Source organism: Danio rerio, chromosome 22 (genome assembly GCF_052040795.2).
Source record: "Danio rerio strain M-AB ecotype USA chromosome 22, GRCz13ab, whole genome shotgun sequence".
NCBI classification, from domain to species: domain Eukaryota; kingdom Metazoa; phylum Chordata; class Actinopteri; order Cypriniformes; family Danionidae; genus Danio; species Danio rerio.
The window spans coordinates 14864192-14883486 of record NC_141042.1 but is presented as its reverse complement, the minus strand read 5'-3'; the positions used below and the strand labels follow the sequence as shown (position 1 = coordinate 14883486).

The 19295-nt window shown below is 33.6% G+C and overlaps 1 protein-coding gene and 2 long non-coding RNA genes across 5 annotated transcripts; all 3 read left to right on the top strand.

Annotated features, from left to right (window-relative positions):
- Positions 1-1489: 1489 nt before the first annotated feature.
- On the top strand, positions 1490-4971 carry si:dkeyp-122a9.1. Of its 3 annotated transcripts, XR_015521819.1 has the most exons (5): positions 1490-1629; positions 2179-2204; positions 2525-2670; positions 3594-4272; positions 4472-4971. It is a non-coding gene; the product is annotated as a si:dkeyp-122a9.1 (long non-coding RNA). The 3 variants fall into 3 exon arrangements; XR_015521820.1 differs by lacking the exon at positions 2179-2204; XR_015521818.1 differs by lacking the exon at positions 1490-1629 and having other exon boundaries at positions 2127-2204.
- Positions 4972-8521: 3550 nt separating this feature from the next.
- Positions 8522-10418, top strand: LOC137489013 (uncharacterized). Its single transcript, XR_015522513.1, has 3 exons — positions 8522-8668; positions 8912-9559; positions 9767-10418. It is a non-coding gene; the product is annotated as an uncharacterized LOC137489013 (long non-coding RNA).
- Positions 10419-12382: 1964 nt separating this feature from the next.
- On the top strand, positions 12383-18741 carry LOC100332834 (uncharacterized). The gene is made up of 4 exons (XM_087304136.1): positions 12383-12443; positions 15549-15664; positions 15761-16384; positions 18246-18741. Exons 3-4 carry the CDS (start codon positions 15845-15847, stop codon positions 18408-18410), a joined length of 705 nt encoding a protein of 234 aa, XP_087160262.1. The 5' UTR covers positions 12383-12443; positions 15549-15664; positions 15761-15844; the 3' UTR covers positions 18411-18741.
- Positions 18742-19295: the final 554 nt, after the last annotated feature.

Genomic DNA, 19295 nt, shown 5'->3' with positions numbered 1-19295 from the left:
TTTAGCGCGGTCATTTCAAACAGGATGATAATGGATAAAGAACCTACCGCGGTGGATAACGAGGGAAAAAACAATCATACAGGTTGTTTTTTTGGTTTTATAATGTTATATTTTAAAGATTTCATTAGCAAAAACGGCTGACCTCGTTTTACTCCGTTTTACTGTCTCTGGGCTTTTGTACTTCCATTTTAAACCAAATAATAATAGTTGTGGTAAGATTAACCGTGTTTTTGTAGTTTAAAATATGGTATTCAGTCATGTTTAAACAAATAAATACCACATTTTCTGTAATAAATCATGGTTAATTTTTCTTTCTCGATCTTAGTTAATTAACATAACTCATATTTATTTTCTATTTTTATTTAAAGTCATCATACACAAAACAACTGGGATCAGGACAGGTATCTGATGTTAACTAATATAAAAGTGATCATACATAAAACCCCTGGGATCAGGACAGGTATCTGATGTTACTGTATATAATATAAAAGTGATCATACATGAAACCCCTGGGATCAGGACAGGTATTTGATGTTACTGTATATAATATAAAAGTGATCATACATAAAGCCCCTGGGATCAGGACAGGTATCTGATGTTAATATATATAAAAGTGATCATACATGAAACACCTGGGATCAGGACAGGTATTTGATGTTAATATATATAAAAGTGATCATACATGAAACCCCTGGGATCAGGACAGGTATTTGATGTTACTGTATATAATATAAAAGTGATCATACATGAAACCCCTGGGATCAAGACAGGTATTTGATGTTACTGTATATAATATAAAAGTGATCATACATGAAACCCCTGGGATCAGGACAGGTATCTGATGTTAATGTATATAATATAAAAGTGATCATACATGAAACCCCTGAGATCAGGACAGGTATCTGATGTTAATGTATATAATATAAAAGTGATCATACATGAAACACCTGAGATCAGGACAGGTATCTATTGTTAATATATATAAAAGTGATCATACATGAAACACCTGAGATCAGGACAGGTATTTGATGTTACTGTATATAATATAAAAGTGATCATACATGAAACACCTGAGATCAGGACAGGTATCTGATGTTAATATATATAAAAGTGATCATACATGAAACCCCTGGGATCAGGACAGGTATCTGATGTTAATGTATATAAAAGTGATCATACATGAAACACCTGGGATCAGGACAGGTATCTGATGTTACTGTATATGATATATAAAGTTTTTGGCACAAAAGCCGTGGGATCGGGACAGGTATCTTAAGTTATAACAGTATTAATGTAATCTGAGAGGTATCTTAAGTTAATTTGTTTAATATAACATTCACTGACTTCACATGAAACACCTGCGATCAGGACAGCTATTTAGTACTGCATATAAAAGGCATTTGACACGAAACCCCTGCAATACGTACAGGTATCTGAATCAAACGGCTGTTTTCACAATCTGCGCATGATCCGTGACCTATGCAAATTCACAGATAGGCCACGCCCACCCGATGACGCAGTAGCGGTTACGCTGTACTGAAACCCCTGGAAAAAAGTGCCTGCCGTTCTGATGTAGTGTGAGGACACCCTTAATCTCCTTGTACCCTTCCTAAATAAGAATCCTTCAGAGTAAGTTTATTATAAGCTTAGAAAAAAATTTAAACAAAAGAAAAAGTATCATTGTTGTAATATTACTAGGAAACATTGTGGTCAATCAAATGGGTTGAGCATAATAATGATTCTATGCGCAACATATGTATCAGTAGGTGGTTGTTCCGACTGGCCTGATTTTTTACAGGATTTTACACTCAGCTATGCGTAGTATAGCTAAATTTTTATTATATGGCCTTTACCTTTTAGACAACACAATGTACCAGCATGTTGGAGATTTTCAGATGTTTTTATTTCATTATTATGACCAAATGTCATTTTCTTTACTATAGCTTTTTTTTTAATCATAGGAAATGGAAAATGTTATCAATTATTTTAATATTTCACATATTTATTCTCATACCTCTTTAACACAGCACTAATAATAAACATTTAGGAATAAAATATAGCCATGTTTGTTTTTTGTTTGTTTGTCTCAAAATAATATATTGAGTTTTAAAGTTGTACTGTATGATGTCATTTTCATAATCCTGTTTGAATTGCTCGATCACATGTCTTCCTTGTCAGAACAGCTCCACATCTGAGCGAGACAGGTAGGGTGCAAATGTGCTCTGTAATGTGGTGTAAAAATGTATGAGGCTAGGGTGTTAAAACTTTGGTGGATATCGATAAATGAAATGTATTCATGCTGGTGTTGTCAAATAATCAGTTTGCACATTGTTATTTTAAGATATATTATACTTTCTGTGTTAAGGAACTGTTTATGAGTTAGATTAAGTTATTACCAGCATACATTTATAGTATTAATTATTTATTATGTTGATATAATTAATATTTGCTTGTTTGTTTATTTATAATATATCATAATTTCTTATAAATGGTCATGAAACCTCTTTTTATTTGTCTACCTCAGATATATGTATAAATGCAACTGAGTTGGGTGTGGAATGTGGATATCTGCCAGCAAAAGTCAGAGGTGTAGACGTGGCAGGGGCGAAAGAGGGGGCAGCAACTGTCATCTGTCAGTGACATATACAAACTAATAATAAGAGGTAAAAGGTGAGGAAGTGCAAAATTTAATGTCTGGTGAAGTTACTTGTTTAAAGCTATAGCTTCATAATGTTCCGATTGTGTTGTTGGTACCTTTCTGGGCTTTGAATGTGTCAGGATTGCATATGGAATAAAATGTATGTATATACACTGTATACACAAATATTATTTTACAAAAATATTTAGGCCTAAAAAAATGTGCTTTGTGTATTCTTATTGCATATAAAATTTACATCCATTTGGATCACATACTTTTAAAATGACTGTACTAATGAACTTGATGTTATGGATATCTTGATATCAAATATTAACAGGATTTATGTAATAATATCATATGTTTAAATGTTTCTTATTAATCTATTGGTGGAGTATAGAGCTGCTTCAGTTTTGCCAATGAATATAAAGTAAACCAATCTCATAGAATTTAACTAAGTGGATCTGGCTTTTTCTACAGTTAGATATGTATACCATGTTCATATCTTTGAACTGATTAAATCTAATAGTATTCAATATTAAAAGATTTAGATTGATTCTATGAAATCTGACAACATAAAAACTGACAAATTTAATAAAACCTAAAAGTTACAAACAATTAATGATAAACTTCATCATGATCCTTTTTTTTTTTGAGTATGTGTGTATATAATTTTGTTAATTAGTTAATAATCTGCTACTAATGAATTGTCTGACCTCACCTCCTGTTCTGATTAAATCTACTCCCAGACTGTCCCACCCTAACATTTCTGTTCACAGAAATGTTTACAAGTTTTTATATTTCTTAAGGACTGACCATACCATTAAATGTTGACGCTGTAGAACAACACAGACTAAGTCTAAATTATACATCCTTAACTTTGAAATACATTTGGAATAGTCACAAAAGTCAAATTGTGTTTTTATTTGTTATTTTCTGTCATTGTGTTTTTTTGCAGATCCGACCTTCACATTTAAACTTCTCTTGAGGATCTTGTCCACCCAAATACAAACCTTTCCATACAACAACAAAAAAAAGACCAAAACATCCCCAAAATATCAAAAAGAGCTATGTGCAAACAAGGCATGACTTCCTTGAAAAACAATATAGGCTCTTTATTTAAGAGCGCACTGGCCAAAACTGATGTTTTCAAATCTTATCCAGCAAGTCTTTTGTTGTTTCCACTTGATTTTCTGACCGATAAAAAATTTTCATGTCCGTGTAATTCGAGTGAAAAAAAAAACTGCCTAACAGTCTTTGTCTTCGTTGCACCTGCTCTTTTCAGCTTTGCTTTAACCTTTATTTATCTGTGTCTAAAACCTAAAAGAGAAGAGGGAAAGGAAGAAGTCAACAGAAATGATGATGAAGAAAAAGACAAGATAAAAGAAAATAAGAAAAAAAATAAATACCTCAAGTATTGTGGTTATATAGCCATTAGCCTGATTCCACTTGTCCTGTGGATCATTCTAATGCTGTTAGATGGGGATTATGTTGCCTGCATTGAAACACAATGGAAAGGACAGTACACATTTGATGACAAGCTGCAAATAAAATGGTGTAAACCACTTGACTTCATCCCTGAAAAAAATGAGACTGAATATAAAAACCTGACGCTTGGATACATTGAAAAATCACAGGTGAGTATTGGGGTTGTACAGTATTTTTTTAAAGTTAAAGAAAAAAGTAATTTTATATAATAATCGTCCAATAAAAGTAATGATATAATAATCGTCCATTTATCTAAAAATATAGTATTATTATTATTATTATTATTATTAATATGCATGAGTAATTTGTTATTTATTCATTAATTCACTTGTTGATTTTCATTTTCAGAAGTCTGGTTATATCTGCCTCATTTCCTTCAGCTTAATTCTCGCAGTCATAGTGGGTGTTTATAAGTGCTGCGAAGATAAAAAGCCCACAGAGAAAGCAGTAAGATCTCAAGCTGAAGAGGCTGCAACTGCATTGAACCAGGAGGATCAGGTTTAAGGAAAACAAATGTCTATTACTATTTTGGGGTTATTTGACAGCAAATTTATTTTGTTTTGTTTCTTGTTTTTTTCCCCATGAACCACCTCTTTTTTATTTAATACTGGCCTTATTCCCTTTAGGATAGCATTTATAAATCAAAGCTGAGTGTTTAAGTTTTTAGTTGAACAGTAGTCTAGAGCATCTTCACGTTTTGTTAAATGCGTGAGTTGTACAGTTTATCGTTGTAAATCGTCTCTACTGTGTTTTACTATCTTAATATTCTCGTTTATGTGAAGCACTTTGTATTAGCATTGTGTATGAAATCTTCTATTCAAATAAACTGGCCTTGTCTTCCCTATGTCTCTACAGTATAACTATTTATGACTTTTGTTTTTGGACGAATTTTAATTTAAAGCAAGACAAAGCTCTCTCTTTTTCTTGATGAGCGACTTCATACTTTATTACTTTTTTTACTCCAGTTCATTTTGATGTTTTCCATATTCTAGCACGGCGAGAGCAGACATAATTATTTTGGGGGGTTTGAGCGAGAGAAGTGTGTTGCTGTGAACTGGGAAGTGTTTTGTTTGAAAAACAGGAAGAACGTTAAAAAAAGTTTCTAGGAAAATGATTTGCAAAAGCACGCATTTCCTCAAAATATGTCAGGGATAAGTAGATCAAAAGTATGTGGTAGCTTTATTTTAAACCATTCAGACTTTTAAACAAAAAGTAATCTAAAATATAAAGCAATTTGTGGTTGCCACTTTTTTAATGTTATATTATATTTGTATCACATTAATTACAATAAATGAAATTAAAGGGATAGTTGAGCCTTACAGGGCTTGACATTAACAACCGCCAACCCACCAAATGCGGGTAGATTTCAGCTGTGATGGGTTAGACGGACACTCTCACTAGCCACTTTGGCTGGTTGAAAAGAATTTTTAAATCGTAGTTTTCTTAAAAGCAGGGTTCGACAAAAAGGATGGCCCAATATACGTGCAAATGCAAACTTGTGTGAGCAAAAGAAAGCAGGTAAATACCGAATGAGAGGATGATCACTCGTGCAAACAGCTCATGTGCACAATTGTTTAAAACAGCTCCCGTTTTCTTGCGTGAAGCAACCGTGCCTAGCAGAGATGGCAAAAGTACACAAATCCTTTACTGAAGTAGAAGTACAGATACTCATGTTGAAAATGACTCTGGTAAAAGATGAAGTACTTACTCCACTTCTGTACTCAAGTAAAAGTAAAGAAGTATGGCCTCAAAAATGTACTTAAGTAAAAAGTACCCAATAGTACAACATGGTTCATTTTTTTTTACTAGGTATGTAAATATCTGGTCCCTCCCGAATTTATTGCAAATATATTTTTGTTTTTGACTGCAAACTATTATTTTAGTGTTTGTTTCCCCAGGGTTTTCTGGATTGTTAATACTTTTATTCTATGCTAAAAGCTACATACATAGGCGTGACTACAACCTCCAAAATATGTGGATGATCTTTTATTAACATGGTGAATTCAGGATTTTTTTTGTAGGATCTTAAATATTTAGGATGTTTTTCTCATTGTATTTTTATTCATGGATTGCCCATATAGATACTTTTGTTGTTGTTAAACATTTGATAAAAAATGAATTAAAGTCTAATATGTAAAATCACAGTAAAAATTCAATAAATAAAATAAAAAAAAGTAGCAGGGTGGAGTGAAAAAGCAGACACAAGTTGTAGGTGAACACACCCATCTTTATTTACAATAAAGGTAAGGTGAAAGTTCGAGGAGTGCAGGTGTCTTTGGTGAACTTCCCTCGATCCCAGTGTTGCCGTGCTCCAGGTGAGTTGTGGGTGAGTTTATTGTGAAGAGTTTATTTATTTTAATCAGTGCTGCTGTGAAACGCCGATTGCCCAATCCGATCACTCTGTGCTTTCTGTATGAGAGAGAGAGAACTCATTAGAGTCAGGGTTAGCGGAGAGGAACCCTGGTAAATCAGAGTTTAAAAATCCTGCTAAATCAGTACTGGCAGTTTTCTGAAAAAAGAAGTAGTAACGTTACTGGAAAGTAATACAAATTACTAGAAGTGAACGGTTTATGAGGATGTACAAAGGCAGAATGTGCTGAGGTAATAATAAGTCTTGCTTTTTTAACATGCAAAAACTGTCAGTCAGTTCTTCTTATCCACTTGAATGAAGGATGTAGCTTCTAACTGTATACCAGTGTAATCCCAGCAATCCCATTAATTTATATATATATATATATATATATATATATATATATATATATATATATATATATATATATATATATATATATATATATTAATTAATTAATATTCAGTTGGCATTTCTGTGTGTAGTTTGCATGTTCTTTCTATGTTCGTGGGGGTTTCCTCCAGGTGCTCCACAAGTCCAAAGACATGCAGTACAGGTGAACTGGTTATAAGGTAAATTGGGCATAGTGTATGTGTGTGCATGTGAGAGTGTATGGGTCTTTCCTAGTGATGGGTTGCAGCTGGAAGGGCATCCGCTACATAAAACATGTGCTGGATAAGTTGGTGGTTCATTTTGTTGTAACGGCCCCTGATTATTAAAGGGACTAAGCCAAAAAGAAAATGAATGAATACGTTTCTCGTTTGTAACAAAAATATCTGGTGCATATAGACAGAAAACAGTGTGTTTCCTACTGGTGTTTTGTTATGTCCACTCCATCAGAATGCCCAATGCTTTTCAGGAAACATGGGAGTGTATGTATAAAATTCAGTGTCAGTTGTCACCTATTAATGTGTAGCTGTTGTGTGAGCACTTCTGGTTTTTCTGCACATCCTTACAAAAAGTGGTACCTAAAGTAGTTTTTTAAAACAATAACAGAAAACAAAATATTGCAAATATGTTATGAAGCTACTGTTAATAATACTAAAACTAATTAATGTACTCATTATACTACAGTTTTTTTAAACAACTAACAAGAATTGTGATGTTCACAAAATGCATGAAATGTTTACTCTTTAAAAAAAAAAAAAAAAAAAAAAAAATATATATATATATATATATATATATATATATATATATATATATATATATATATATATATTTTTTTTTTTATTTTTTTTTTTTTTTTACTTGTGACAAAAATAAATAAATCTCTAAATTGCAGTTTAGCGAATATTTTGAAATATTTGCCAAAGAGATTTAGAAAAACTGCAGAAGTTTTATTTTTATTTTTTATTCTTATTACACATTCTTAAGCACAATCAAGACAGTGAAGTAGTGGTAAATGAAAAATTGCATACTAATGTATATGAAAATTCAGAAATAAAAGGTGTAAAATTCTGAAATGCTCCATGTTGTTAGAGTGTTTATGTCAGTGTGTTATGAATGAAATGTATGTTTTCGGAATTAAAATTGTGGTCAGTGGTTTGCTGAATTAAGCTTAGTTCGAGGCTTATATGAACTGTTGTGTTAGTCTGAGTGAGTTTTGGAGATGAGCTGAACTGTTTGGTAAAGAATCATGTTGGTAATGCACATTGTGTGTGAACACTTTTTAAAATATGGTTTAATTATTGTTAACAATTAAAAAGGAAAAACTGTAAATACCTCTGAATGGCCAAATGATTGACCTATATGTCTGTGAATGGTTGCATGCCTAATAAAAAATGTTGAGCAAACACAATTACTCAATTATTTATAATATATTTTTATAATATAATGTGCATGCAGGCTTGTCTGCATCTGCGCAGAATAAGGAGGATCTGAGAAAGGGTACAGAAACTAGATGAGAATTACAGCTTCATGGTTATTCTGTAACTATATTTTAAACATGGGAAATAGATTTGCTGAAATGACAGAACTAACTATAAATATATATTTTTTCTGCTTATGGTGGTACTTAGAACAAATGGTTAAATGTTTTCACTTTCGCCATTACGCTTGCACATATGCTTTATCCTACAGTATATAACCCTCTGTGTGCACTTGTTTTGCTCTGTGAGTCTTTCTGCTGCAAACAAGAAGGTGCCTGATTGTGAATCAACACAAAGACAAAGAAAAATATTTTTTTATGCTGCAAGGTAGGACACATGATATGAATTTAAGTCGTTTTAACACAAGATGTAAAAAAAAAATAAATAAATAAAATAATAATAATAATAATAACAATGCAAAAGGTGCTCATGTTTTTCATCACCAGAAATAATTTTTCTATTGTTTTGCTCTGTAAATATGTTGCTTATAAATGTACTTTACAATGTACTTGTTAAAATGTATAAATATCTTCAGCCATCAAATGCTGATTGCTATCTTGGTCATTGCAGGAGATCCATCTATCATTCCAATATAATTTGACCTGCATTTTCTGGACTGGACAGACAGCAGATTGCTATAAACCCTCAACATCATTCAAATTTGTTGTGTATTATTTGTTTGTTTGTTTGTTTGTTTAATATACATTGTTAGTTTAGAAAATGCAGTCTGCAGGAAGTTTGTCTAGCCTTATTCAGATTTCCAGTCCACTTCAACAACAGGATATTATCACCACTGTAGTGATGATTGTTTTGTTAGTTTCAATGCAGGCATTGATGGATTTCACATTTTCATGCCCATGCAATGGACACTGGAACTGGATTTTATCATCCTGTGCCTTTCTTGCACCTGCTGCCTTTGCTTTCTTTGCATTGTTCATTCTTTTTACACTTTCTAAATGTTCTAAGCAGAACGATGGTAGTATTTCTTGTGCCAAAGCTGTTTTAGTTTCACTCATTCCGGCATACATTTGGATCTTTCTGATGTTTCTCCATGGTGATTATCTAGCATGTTTACTGACAGACTGGGATGGACAGTATGCCTGTGATACAACACTGCGGCCTGAATGTTTGAATTGGTGCAAACCAGATTCAGCTGATGCATCCTCTGGGGCTGAACAGAAACAGAAAAAAACACGAAAGTGGATACTGATATCAAAGGTAAGAATTGTGTAGGATTTTTTAAAATGCAAGTTAAACATATAAAATGAAGGGTTCCTTTATGTAAAAAAAAAACATTTATAAGGATAAATACAAATATTAGTAATACTTTTATTATTATTATTATTATTATTATTATTATGGTACAGGCTTGTGCACTTGTTTTAATATACTGATTTATTTACCCCCCTCCCCCGTTTTATCTAGTTAACAGGTTATGCTATGGTCTTCATCTTCTGCATTGCAGCATTCTTTGTGATCTGGTTTGGGCGGAAAACTAAAAAAAACAATTCAAATCGTGGACGCCAACAGCGTAGTGGTTAGTGCATCAACACATAACACCGAGGTGCTCACGGCGACCTGAGTTCAATTCCCGGCTCAAGGTCCTTTGCCGATCATTCCCCTATCTCTGCTCCTCATACCCTGTCTCTAATCTCCACTGTCTTATCAGTAATGGTGAAAACCGATAAAAAATAACAATACTAAAAAAAAAAACAATTCAAGCGTACAACATGGTTAAAAATGCATGTATGGACAATTTTTTGAGACATTGAGATGGTCATGCACTGTATGTCGACATGGCAATATTGATGTGTGGGTTTGATGGAATACAAGTATTTTGTATTGTGTTTTAGACATTTTTGTTAAGTATATGTAATCAATTGTCGTGTTGTGTTAGTTTTTTTAGTTCACTTTTATTTTACAACTTGCAATTCTTGAAATATGTGTATCTTATCTAGCACTGTACTTATCATGCTTTTGTAGAAATTTGAATTTGTAAAATAATTTTTTTCATGTTTTCATAATGAAATGTTTTATATATGTCATTCAATATAAATAAATATGTTTTATTGTTTCATTAGTTTGTTATGAGACAAAATAGGCAAAATAGTTCATATAAGAAAAATCATATATATATATATATATATATATATATATATATATATATATATATATATATATATATCAATCAGAGGTCGCGTTAGACTTTGTCATTGTCCGTCATTTTGACGGAGAGGGTAGTAAAAATTCCGTCATAACTTATTGACCGTCATTTGATTTGCATATTTTCTAATCGTCTTTTTCATTCATATTTTAATAATGAACTTGCACGACGAGCATATAGGCTAAATTATTCATTCATTTATTTAACAAATGAACAAAAACTCATATCTGCCTTACCTCATATCTTCCTCCTGCGTCGACCTGAACTGGGTGCTTGCCTGTGCGTAATCAAACGCATCAAGAAGACAAACTGATGCAGAGGCAGTTGTCATTAAATTCAGTTTCTTTGCCTCGGAATTTCGACTTCTCGTGACAGTTTTAATTTTGTTCTGGAGGCTGAAGCCGCGTTCTGCTGCCACACAGGAGAGTCCTTGCCAGAAGCGGCTCGGACTCTACAGACTCGTGCCAGATATGGTTAACAGGAATAGGGCCAATGCTTTACAGCCGCATCACAAAGGCATGTGCGGGAGCGAGCTGTGGGCCATACTCAGCCCGGATAACACTGTCCGATGCCGAGTTGGAGCTGGAGGCGCCGAAGGGCAGCCAAGCTGTGGCCGATTACTACCTGCTATCTGGGTTGCGCCACTTCAGACTGCGTTTTGTAGTTAGGAAACATTGCTCCTAAGGAAGTGATCAGAAGTTTGGTGGGTTTTCTGAATGTGGGATTTTCCGGTCCTGCAAGCACTCGTTTCACCGGGAAAAAATACTGCAGCGCACGCTTCTTCTGCACCAGGGGCGCGGCTTCACCCCACTGCGTTCTCACAACGTACTCCAAAGCACCTGACCTCCTTGCTGCCGCTTGGTTGGCCCGTAACAACAGCTGTCGGCGACTGAGGATTTTTGTCTGTTTGTTCTTCATCGTCCACTGCATCACTTCCTCTTTTTTCACCTTTATCATTAATATCGCAACTATTTGGCCGTTTAAGGAAACTTCTCACACTCAGCTGCGGTGAGATTTTTGTTCGCTGCGCAGCGGTGACAAAGAAGAGACAAAACAAGGGCAATCGCCGTCAGCTGGACAGGAGTGGGAATTAAAGCTAATTTACAAACTACAAAAGATCACTCTCAGCATAATTCGTCAAAACAGATCACCTTCAAATTTTTCCATCACAGCTGAAAAAAAAATCTGTCAATGACGGAAATATTCGGTTAACGCAACCTCTGATATATATATATATATATATATATATATATATATATATATATATATATATATATATATATATATATATATATATATATATATATATATATATATATATATATACGCTTGCGATAAACGCAAACAAAAAGCATTGCGGTGTGTAGGCGCCTTTAGCCTACTATGACCAAACACTTTGGCAGTGGCAGTGAAGATGAATCAACCACTGGAGCATGTACATTAAGTTCATTTTCATTTGTGACTTTTTAAAGTCTGCTTTATATTCTGAATATATCTGCAATGCGTGACACCTTTAACTTTATTTTTTTATTTCTATACTGTATGTATTTGTAAAAACCGAAAGTGTCCATGTTATAGATATCTATTTTAATTTTTAAACAACAACCAGCCTTTCAACTCTAGAAGAAATCCAGATTTGGTAGAATAAGCATGACTTCAGTCTAAATAAATGAAAGCATCTCTTATTCTGACCAACTGTCCTTTTCTGAGCTATAGCTTTTTGTTTTATTCACAGGAAATGAAAAAAGTACACGTTATTATATTATATATTTATTTTCTAAACTTTTTTTTACATAACACTATTATAAACCATCTAAGAGTATAATTAGGCCATTTGTTGATGTTTTAATATTGTGTGATGTCATTTCCATAATCCTGTTTCAATTGCTCGATCACGTGCCGTTCTTGTCAGAAGAGCTGCAGATCTTAGCAAGACAGGTATGTTGCAAATGTACTGTTGTGTCATCAGATGTTTCAGGTTGAGTTCAAATCTTAGTTGATATTAATGGATGACATGTTTTGATGCTGTAACAAGTCTATTCGTGTGCTCATAGGTTTATTTTCATGTAATTCTTTTGTGTTAAGGAGCTGTTAATGAGCTAGATCAAGTTACTGACTGCACTGTTTTTATTAGATTTGTGTTTTTTTGTTTGTTTGTTTGAAAAATATTTTGTATTTTGCTGTTTGTTCAATCTACTTATTTAAAATAAGCTGAATCAACAATTTATTTTTTTTTTGGGGGGGGGGGGCAACTTTATTGTTTTATGTTTAATCCACTTTTTAATTATTAATACAATTAAGTTAACCTAATTAATTTGTGCTGGGAAAACATGAAAGTATTGTGTGGAACTCTCGTCGTTTTTACAGTGAACTTTAAAGGGTCATGAAACTTTATTTCACTTTAACTTTCAGAATAAAAAAAACAAAAACAAATGCAACTGAACTGGGTGTTGAATGTGGATGTCTGCAAGCAAAAGATAAGCAAGGGCAAAAGAGGCTGCTGCAACTGTCATCTGTCAGTGACCCAAACAGATGAAAAATCAGCAGCAAAACATGAGGAAATGCTTGATTTTACAGCAATTAAAGTAGCTTAAACATGTTTCTGTTGCATATGGTCTGTTTTAAGGATTGTTGGTGCCTTTCTTTCTAGACTTTGGGCCCTATCATACACCCGGTGCAATGTGGCTCAAGGCGCGGTGCAATAGTCTTTTGGTAGTTTCAGCTTGGCGCAAGTGTCGTTTTGAGGCGTTGCACCACGCTGTGTAAATAGCAAATGCATTAGCGCTCATATGTGCACCCATAGGCGTTCTGGTCTAAAAAGGAAAGCGTTCTGAGGCGGACCGCTGGCGCGTTGCTATTTTGAGAAACTATAATAGATTTTTCATTAGACCAAAAAAAAACCCGGTCTAAACTCTGGCGCAGAGTTGCACCTCACTTACACACTGCTTAATACGCACAAGAGAGCAATAGGCAAATATCTTTACATATGAATATATATATATGAATATATATATATATATATATATGAATATATATATATGAATATATATATATATATATATATATATATATATATATATATATATATATATATATATATATATATATATATATATACATATATATATATATATATATATATATATATACATATGAATATACATATATATTTGTTTTATTAAAAACAAGCTTAGATTTGCCTACATGCAGGTTTTAGACCATAAGGGGCACTGCATGTGTTTTAGGATATAACTCATTATTTTATATCCTTATATATTTTATGAGCACATTTTGCCATTATTATTAATTTATTCGTTTGCTGGAAATTAGAACTGAATTTAGAAATAGTTTTGAAACAAATATTTGCGCTTAACAAACTAAATTAATTATTTATAGACTAATTGATGTCTGTGCGTAAAGGTTTCCCTATCCAAGAGCGAAAGTGAAAGTAGTTCCATTATCTCTCATTCTCACGCAGTAGATGCTCTGTTTAACAGTTTTCTGTAAAAAAACAACAACAAAAAAAAAAACTGTTAACTGTTTGCTAGTGAAATGCTCATTTTTTCCACTTAGACTTACTTTACGTCCTGTAAATAACGAATGCGCTTATGGCGCAATGCAGCTGGCTCCTAAAGGGAATGGAAGATGAGACTATAATTGGTTTATTCTCAAAACACACCTATAACTCATTAAGAAAATAAACTCAACCCTTTTAGACCATGTGCCACGGTGCAAAGCGGATTTTCCCGTCCTTAAATTAGCAAAAATGCGTTCTGACACGCCCTGATAGTGTTTGCGCCCTGCGTTTTGCGCTCTGCGCATAGCCCGTCAAAATAGAGCCCTTAGAATGAGTCGGTACTCAAGTGTATGGGATAAAATCCCACATGTTCAATGTATGTGACTTAGTTCTCATACACTTTTTTTACGTTAAGTGGTTGTAAACAATTTATTTTGGCTGAATTTAAACAAAAAAAAATGCTGAGCATTATTAAATTTAATTTGTTTGTTTACATTTAACACAAATTGTTTGCCACAGTTCTGCATGCAACACTTTTTTCAGTGAAGAAGCTGTCATTACCAAAAGGCTTTTATACACTCAAAAACATTTTGTTACTTGTTCAAACTCCTTGTTTAAAATGAGCTGAATCAACACAATTCTTGAGATGTCATTGGGACAACTTAATTTTTTTATGTGCAATCCACATACATTTGTTAAAAGTGTTAAGTTAACTTAATCAATTTGTGTTGGAACAACATGAATGAATTGTGTGGAACTCACAGTGTGGCATTTTTTTTCAGTGTAGTATTACTACTATAAATAAAGTGGTAACACTTTACAATAGGTTGTATTAGTTAATATTAGTCAATACACTTACTAACACGAGTGATACATTTATTAAAGTGCTTATTCATGCTTGTTAACTAATCCTCATCTTAGAAGTATAAGGTTTGGTAGTTTCAGCTTGGCGCAAGTGTCGTTTTGAGGCGTTGCACCACGCTGTGTAAATAGCAAATGCATTAGCGCTCATATGTGCGCCTATAGGCGTTCTGGTCTAAAAAGGAAAGCGTTCTGAGGCGGACCGCTGGCGCGTTGCTATTTTGAGAAACTATAATAGATTTTTCATTAGACCAAAAAAAACCCGGTCTAAACTCTGGCGCAGAGTTGCACCTCACTTACACACTGCTTAATACGCACAAGAGAGCAATAGGCAAATATCTTTACATATGAATATATATATATATATATATAAAACCTTGTTGTAAAGTGTAACTAATAATGTAGTACAAATAAATTAAGTCATAAACACATGTTAGTATTTCAGCAATTTATCTTTGTCGTTCATATTTTATACAAATAACCATTTCTAAAAGTTTTTTTTTTTTGATTGTTTGTTCGTTTTTTTAACCAATACCTGCTACAATTTCATGTTGCTGCTTTAGAAATATATTTACCTAAAAAAAATCATGTCATGTTCAATACTTATTTTACCCTCTCTCTCTCTCTCTCTCTCTCTCTGTGTGTTTTTCATGTTTCTTGTTGAGACGCACATCGCAGATACCGACGCAGCAAAACCACACACAGAGAAGAAAACACAGAGCAAGTCTGAAAACATATAATTCTTTAAAATATATAATAAGTTCTTGAAAAAATAAAGTATGTAAGTAAACGTATAAGTAAACATACCTTTGCTATTGTTATAACGTCAATTATTGTGTTTGCATTTTGATATTTTTGTCATTTTGTGTTTTTGCAGACCTGTCCTTCACATTTTAACTTCTCGTGAGGATCTTGTGCACCAAAAAAAGACCAAAACATCCCCAAATATCTAAAAAGAGTGATGAGTAAACTAGACATAATGCCCGTGAAAAACAAAATATGTTCTTCGTTTAAGAGTGGACTGGCCAAAACTGATGTTTTCCAATCTTTCCCGATGAGTCTTTTGTTGATTCCACTTGATTTTCTGACTGATAAAAAATTTTCATGTCCGTGCGATTCAGACTTGAAGAAAACATGCCTGACAATCTCTGTCTTCATGTCGCCGGCTCTTTTCAGTTTTGCTTTAACCTTTATTTATCTGTGTCTAAAACCTAAAGAAGAAAAGGGAAAGGAAGAAGTCAAAGGAAATGATGATGAAGAAGAAAACAAATGTTGCAAGTATTGTGGTTATATAGCCATTAGCCTGATTCCACCTCTCCTGTGGTTCATTCTAATGCTGTTAGATGGGGATTACGTGGCCTGTATTCAAACACAATGGACAGGACAGTACACTTTTGATGACAAGCTGCAAATAAAATGGTGTAAACCACTTGAATTCACCCCTGAAAAAAATGAGACTGAATATAAAAACCTGACACTTGGACACATCGAAAAATCACAGGTGAATACTGTCTCTTCAGAAAATATGAAATGTTTGAACAGTATTTGTTCAAGTTAATCTCATAATCATAAAGGTAAACACAGTATAGTGCTTTATTTTGAAAGACTGTTTGTCTGTTTACAAACTCACAATATAACTCAGGGTGCTTTCACACTAGCACTTTTGGTCTGCTTCCTGGTTCGTTTGACATCAGAGTATGGCACGCTTCACTAGTGTGAACGTGCTTTCTGAATTTGGGTGCGCACCCGTGAACCGTACCCGAGTCTGCCTAGGAAGAGATGGTCTGGGGAATGATTCCTGCGAACTCTGCTCTGGTTCACTTCTGGTATGGATGCAATTGTACCAAATAACGGAAGTAAACCGCCAACTGTACAACAAACTGTTGTTTTCATAACATTCATTTGTGTGTGTGTGTGTGTGTGTGTGTGTGTCACGTGTTGTACCTTGGTGACAAGCGGGACCAAGCCAGGGCAAACACAGTGATAATGTATGCTTGTCTCCTCTAAAAACAGCTCGTGCAGACACTGTGAATATTTTTGCGGCAGATAGACGTAAGTCGCTTTCTGTATGTTCAAAACCAAAAGGTTCAGTAAAAGCAGAATGACCACGATGTGCGAACGTCTTTCCATTTTGGCTTTCGTGACCATCACCTAGCAACAGCTATAAACAAAACAGCAGCTCGATGACACAAGCGTACCAGAGTTCAGAAGGAAAAAGACAGTGGCTGCGTCCAAAACTGCCTACTACTCAGTAGGTACTGCATTTGAATTTAAACGTACTACTCGGCCGTTAGAAAAGTACGTTCTATACAGTATGAATGTGAAAAGTATGAATGGAATTCGGACTTACTACATCCGCCATTTTGTCATGGTCACGTGGCCTGCCTGCATCAGTTTTGTAGCTTCACTCCCATTCATGAATTCTCTCGCAGGGCGAGATGGGATCGCGCATTGTGCATGGGATGCGCAGTTCAGAATCTTGCCGGAAGTAGTAAGTCATCCGGGTACTTCTCGCATACTTATTTTCGAATTCTATGATTTTGGACATACTACTCGGCTCGCATACTGATTTTAGCATACTATATATTATGAAGGTATGCGGTTACGGACGCAGCTAGTGTGAACACAAACCATCCGAGATGGTGGCAAGGGGAAACAATCGAACTTGGGTACAGTCCAGGCAATTGAACCAAGTGTGAAAGCACCCTTAGACTAATTGCTGGGACAGATCAAGTTGACAGTCAGCCACTGGGTCATTTTAGTCCAAACGGAACCTGATAGCCAACACAAGGTGACAAGACTGTTACAGTTACAAAAAAAGGCCTGTTTTATACTGTAGGTATACTATTTAAACACAGAAAAAAACACTTTTTTACTGCTGATTTGCTCTTAAAAGCACAGAAAATAACCGTTTTTAATATAAAAAACCTTAAATTAATAGAAAATGTTTCATGTTTTCACAGAAGTTTAACTGTGAAAAAACTTTTTTTGTTTGTTTTTGTTTTTTTCAACAATGGCACACGGTCAATTAATGGAAGTTTCTGTTTTTAATTTATGGTAAAAAAAAAAAAAGAAGTAAATAAATCTGTGTAAGGAGCTGCCAGTACATTTTCCAATTTTTTACGAATTAGAGTGTATGCTAGTTGTTTGACCTGGCCTGAAATAATCTCCTCAGATCACCACAAGGGTGCACTGTTTTAATTTTATTCTATATTTACAAAGCACTAACTTTATTTATTTAATCTTCAATAAATCTTGAAAATATATTGTTATTTTTGTTAGTAACATTATCATCCTCATTGTTATTTTTCTACATGTGTGATTTATTTCTTCAATTCTTCATTTTTTGCTTTTATTTTCAGTGTATTGGCTATATCTGCCTCATGATCTTCAGCGTTTGTATCGCATCCATAGTGGGTGTTTATAAGTGCTGCACTGACAAAAAGCCCAAAAAGCCCACAGTGAAAGCAGTAAGATCTCAGGCTCAAGAGGCTGCAACTGAACTGAACCAGGAGGATCAGGTTTAAGGAACAATCATCAGACCATATTTTGGTCAGTTTAATAGTAGTATGAATTAAATTTGCGTTTTGTTAAATACATGACGTACGATGTTTGTACAGTATATGTACATTTATGACTTTTGTTTTTGAATGAACTATTTAGAGCAAAACCAAGCTCTTATATTTGCTTATTTATTTATTTAAAAATTTTCTTTCATATTTTGCCATTTACACTGTGTACCTTATGACTTTTTTTATTTCTGTTCATTCAGATTTATTTATTTATTTGTTTGTTTGTTTATTTATAAATTTTTTATTTATTTTTATTTATTTATTTTTAATTATTTTTGATTTTTTTTCCTAGCATAGCAAGAACAGACAGAATTATTTTTTGGTGATGTTACCTTTGGTTTGTAACCTTTGGCTTCATGAGCATCATTTTACTTAAAGACTAGTTAAATGTGTGATATTGATGTTGTGCAACTCATTTTGTTATTCAGAAAATATACATTTGTGGTTGTTATTATTATTAGATGCATATTTAAATGTTCTGCTTTTAGGTAAAGCAAACATTTCAATGTTTTTAGGTTTAAAAATGCCTTTGCAATGGCAATGTGATTATTTTTGATGCGTTTATAATGTTCATATAATGATCATATTATAATAATAATGTCATAATTATTATGTGCAGTTTTTACATTACATTACATAACATTACATTACATTACATTACGCTACACTGTTATAAACTCTAGAGATTGTTTTGCTTAAATGTCCGATTAGCACTTTCTGAATTACTCAGATCAGCTTTTCTACGGCAAACAACCCATGCCACATTCAAAGTCACTTAAATCCCCTTTTTTATTGTACAGCTTCAATGTGAATGCATGGGTGTTTGCATTTAAATAATAA

What these genes read in the sequence shown, in the direction of transcription:
- LOC100332834 (XM_087304136.1), top strand. Translation starts at nt 15,845, where the DNA reads ATGAGTAAACTAGACATAATGCCCGTGAAAAACAAAATATGTTCTTCG. An exon ending in GACACATCGAAAAATCACAG is followed by an intron (nt 16,385 to 18,245) that starts GTGAATACTGTC and finishes TTTTATTTTCAG; the next exon opens with TGTATTGGCTATATCTGCCT.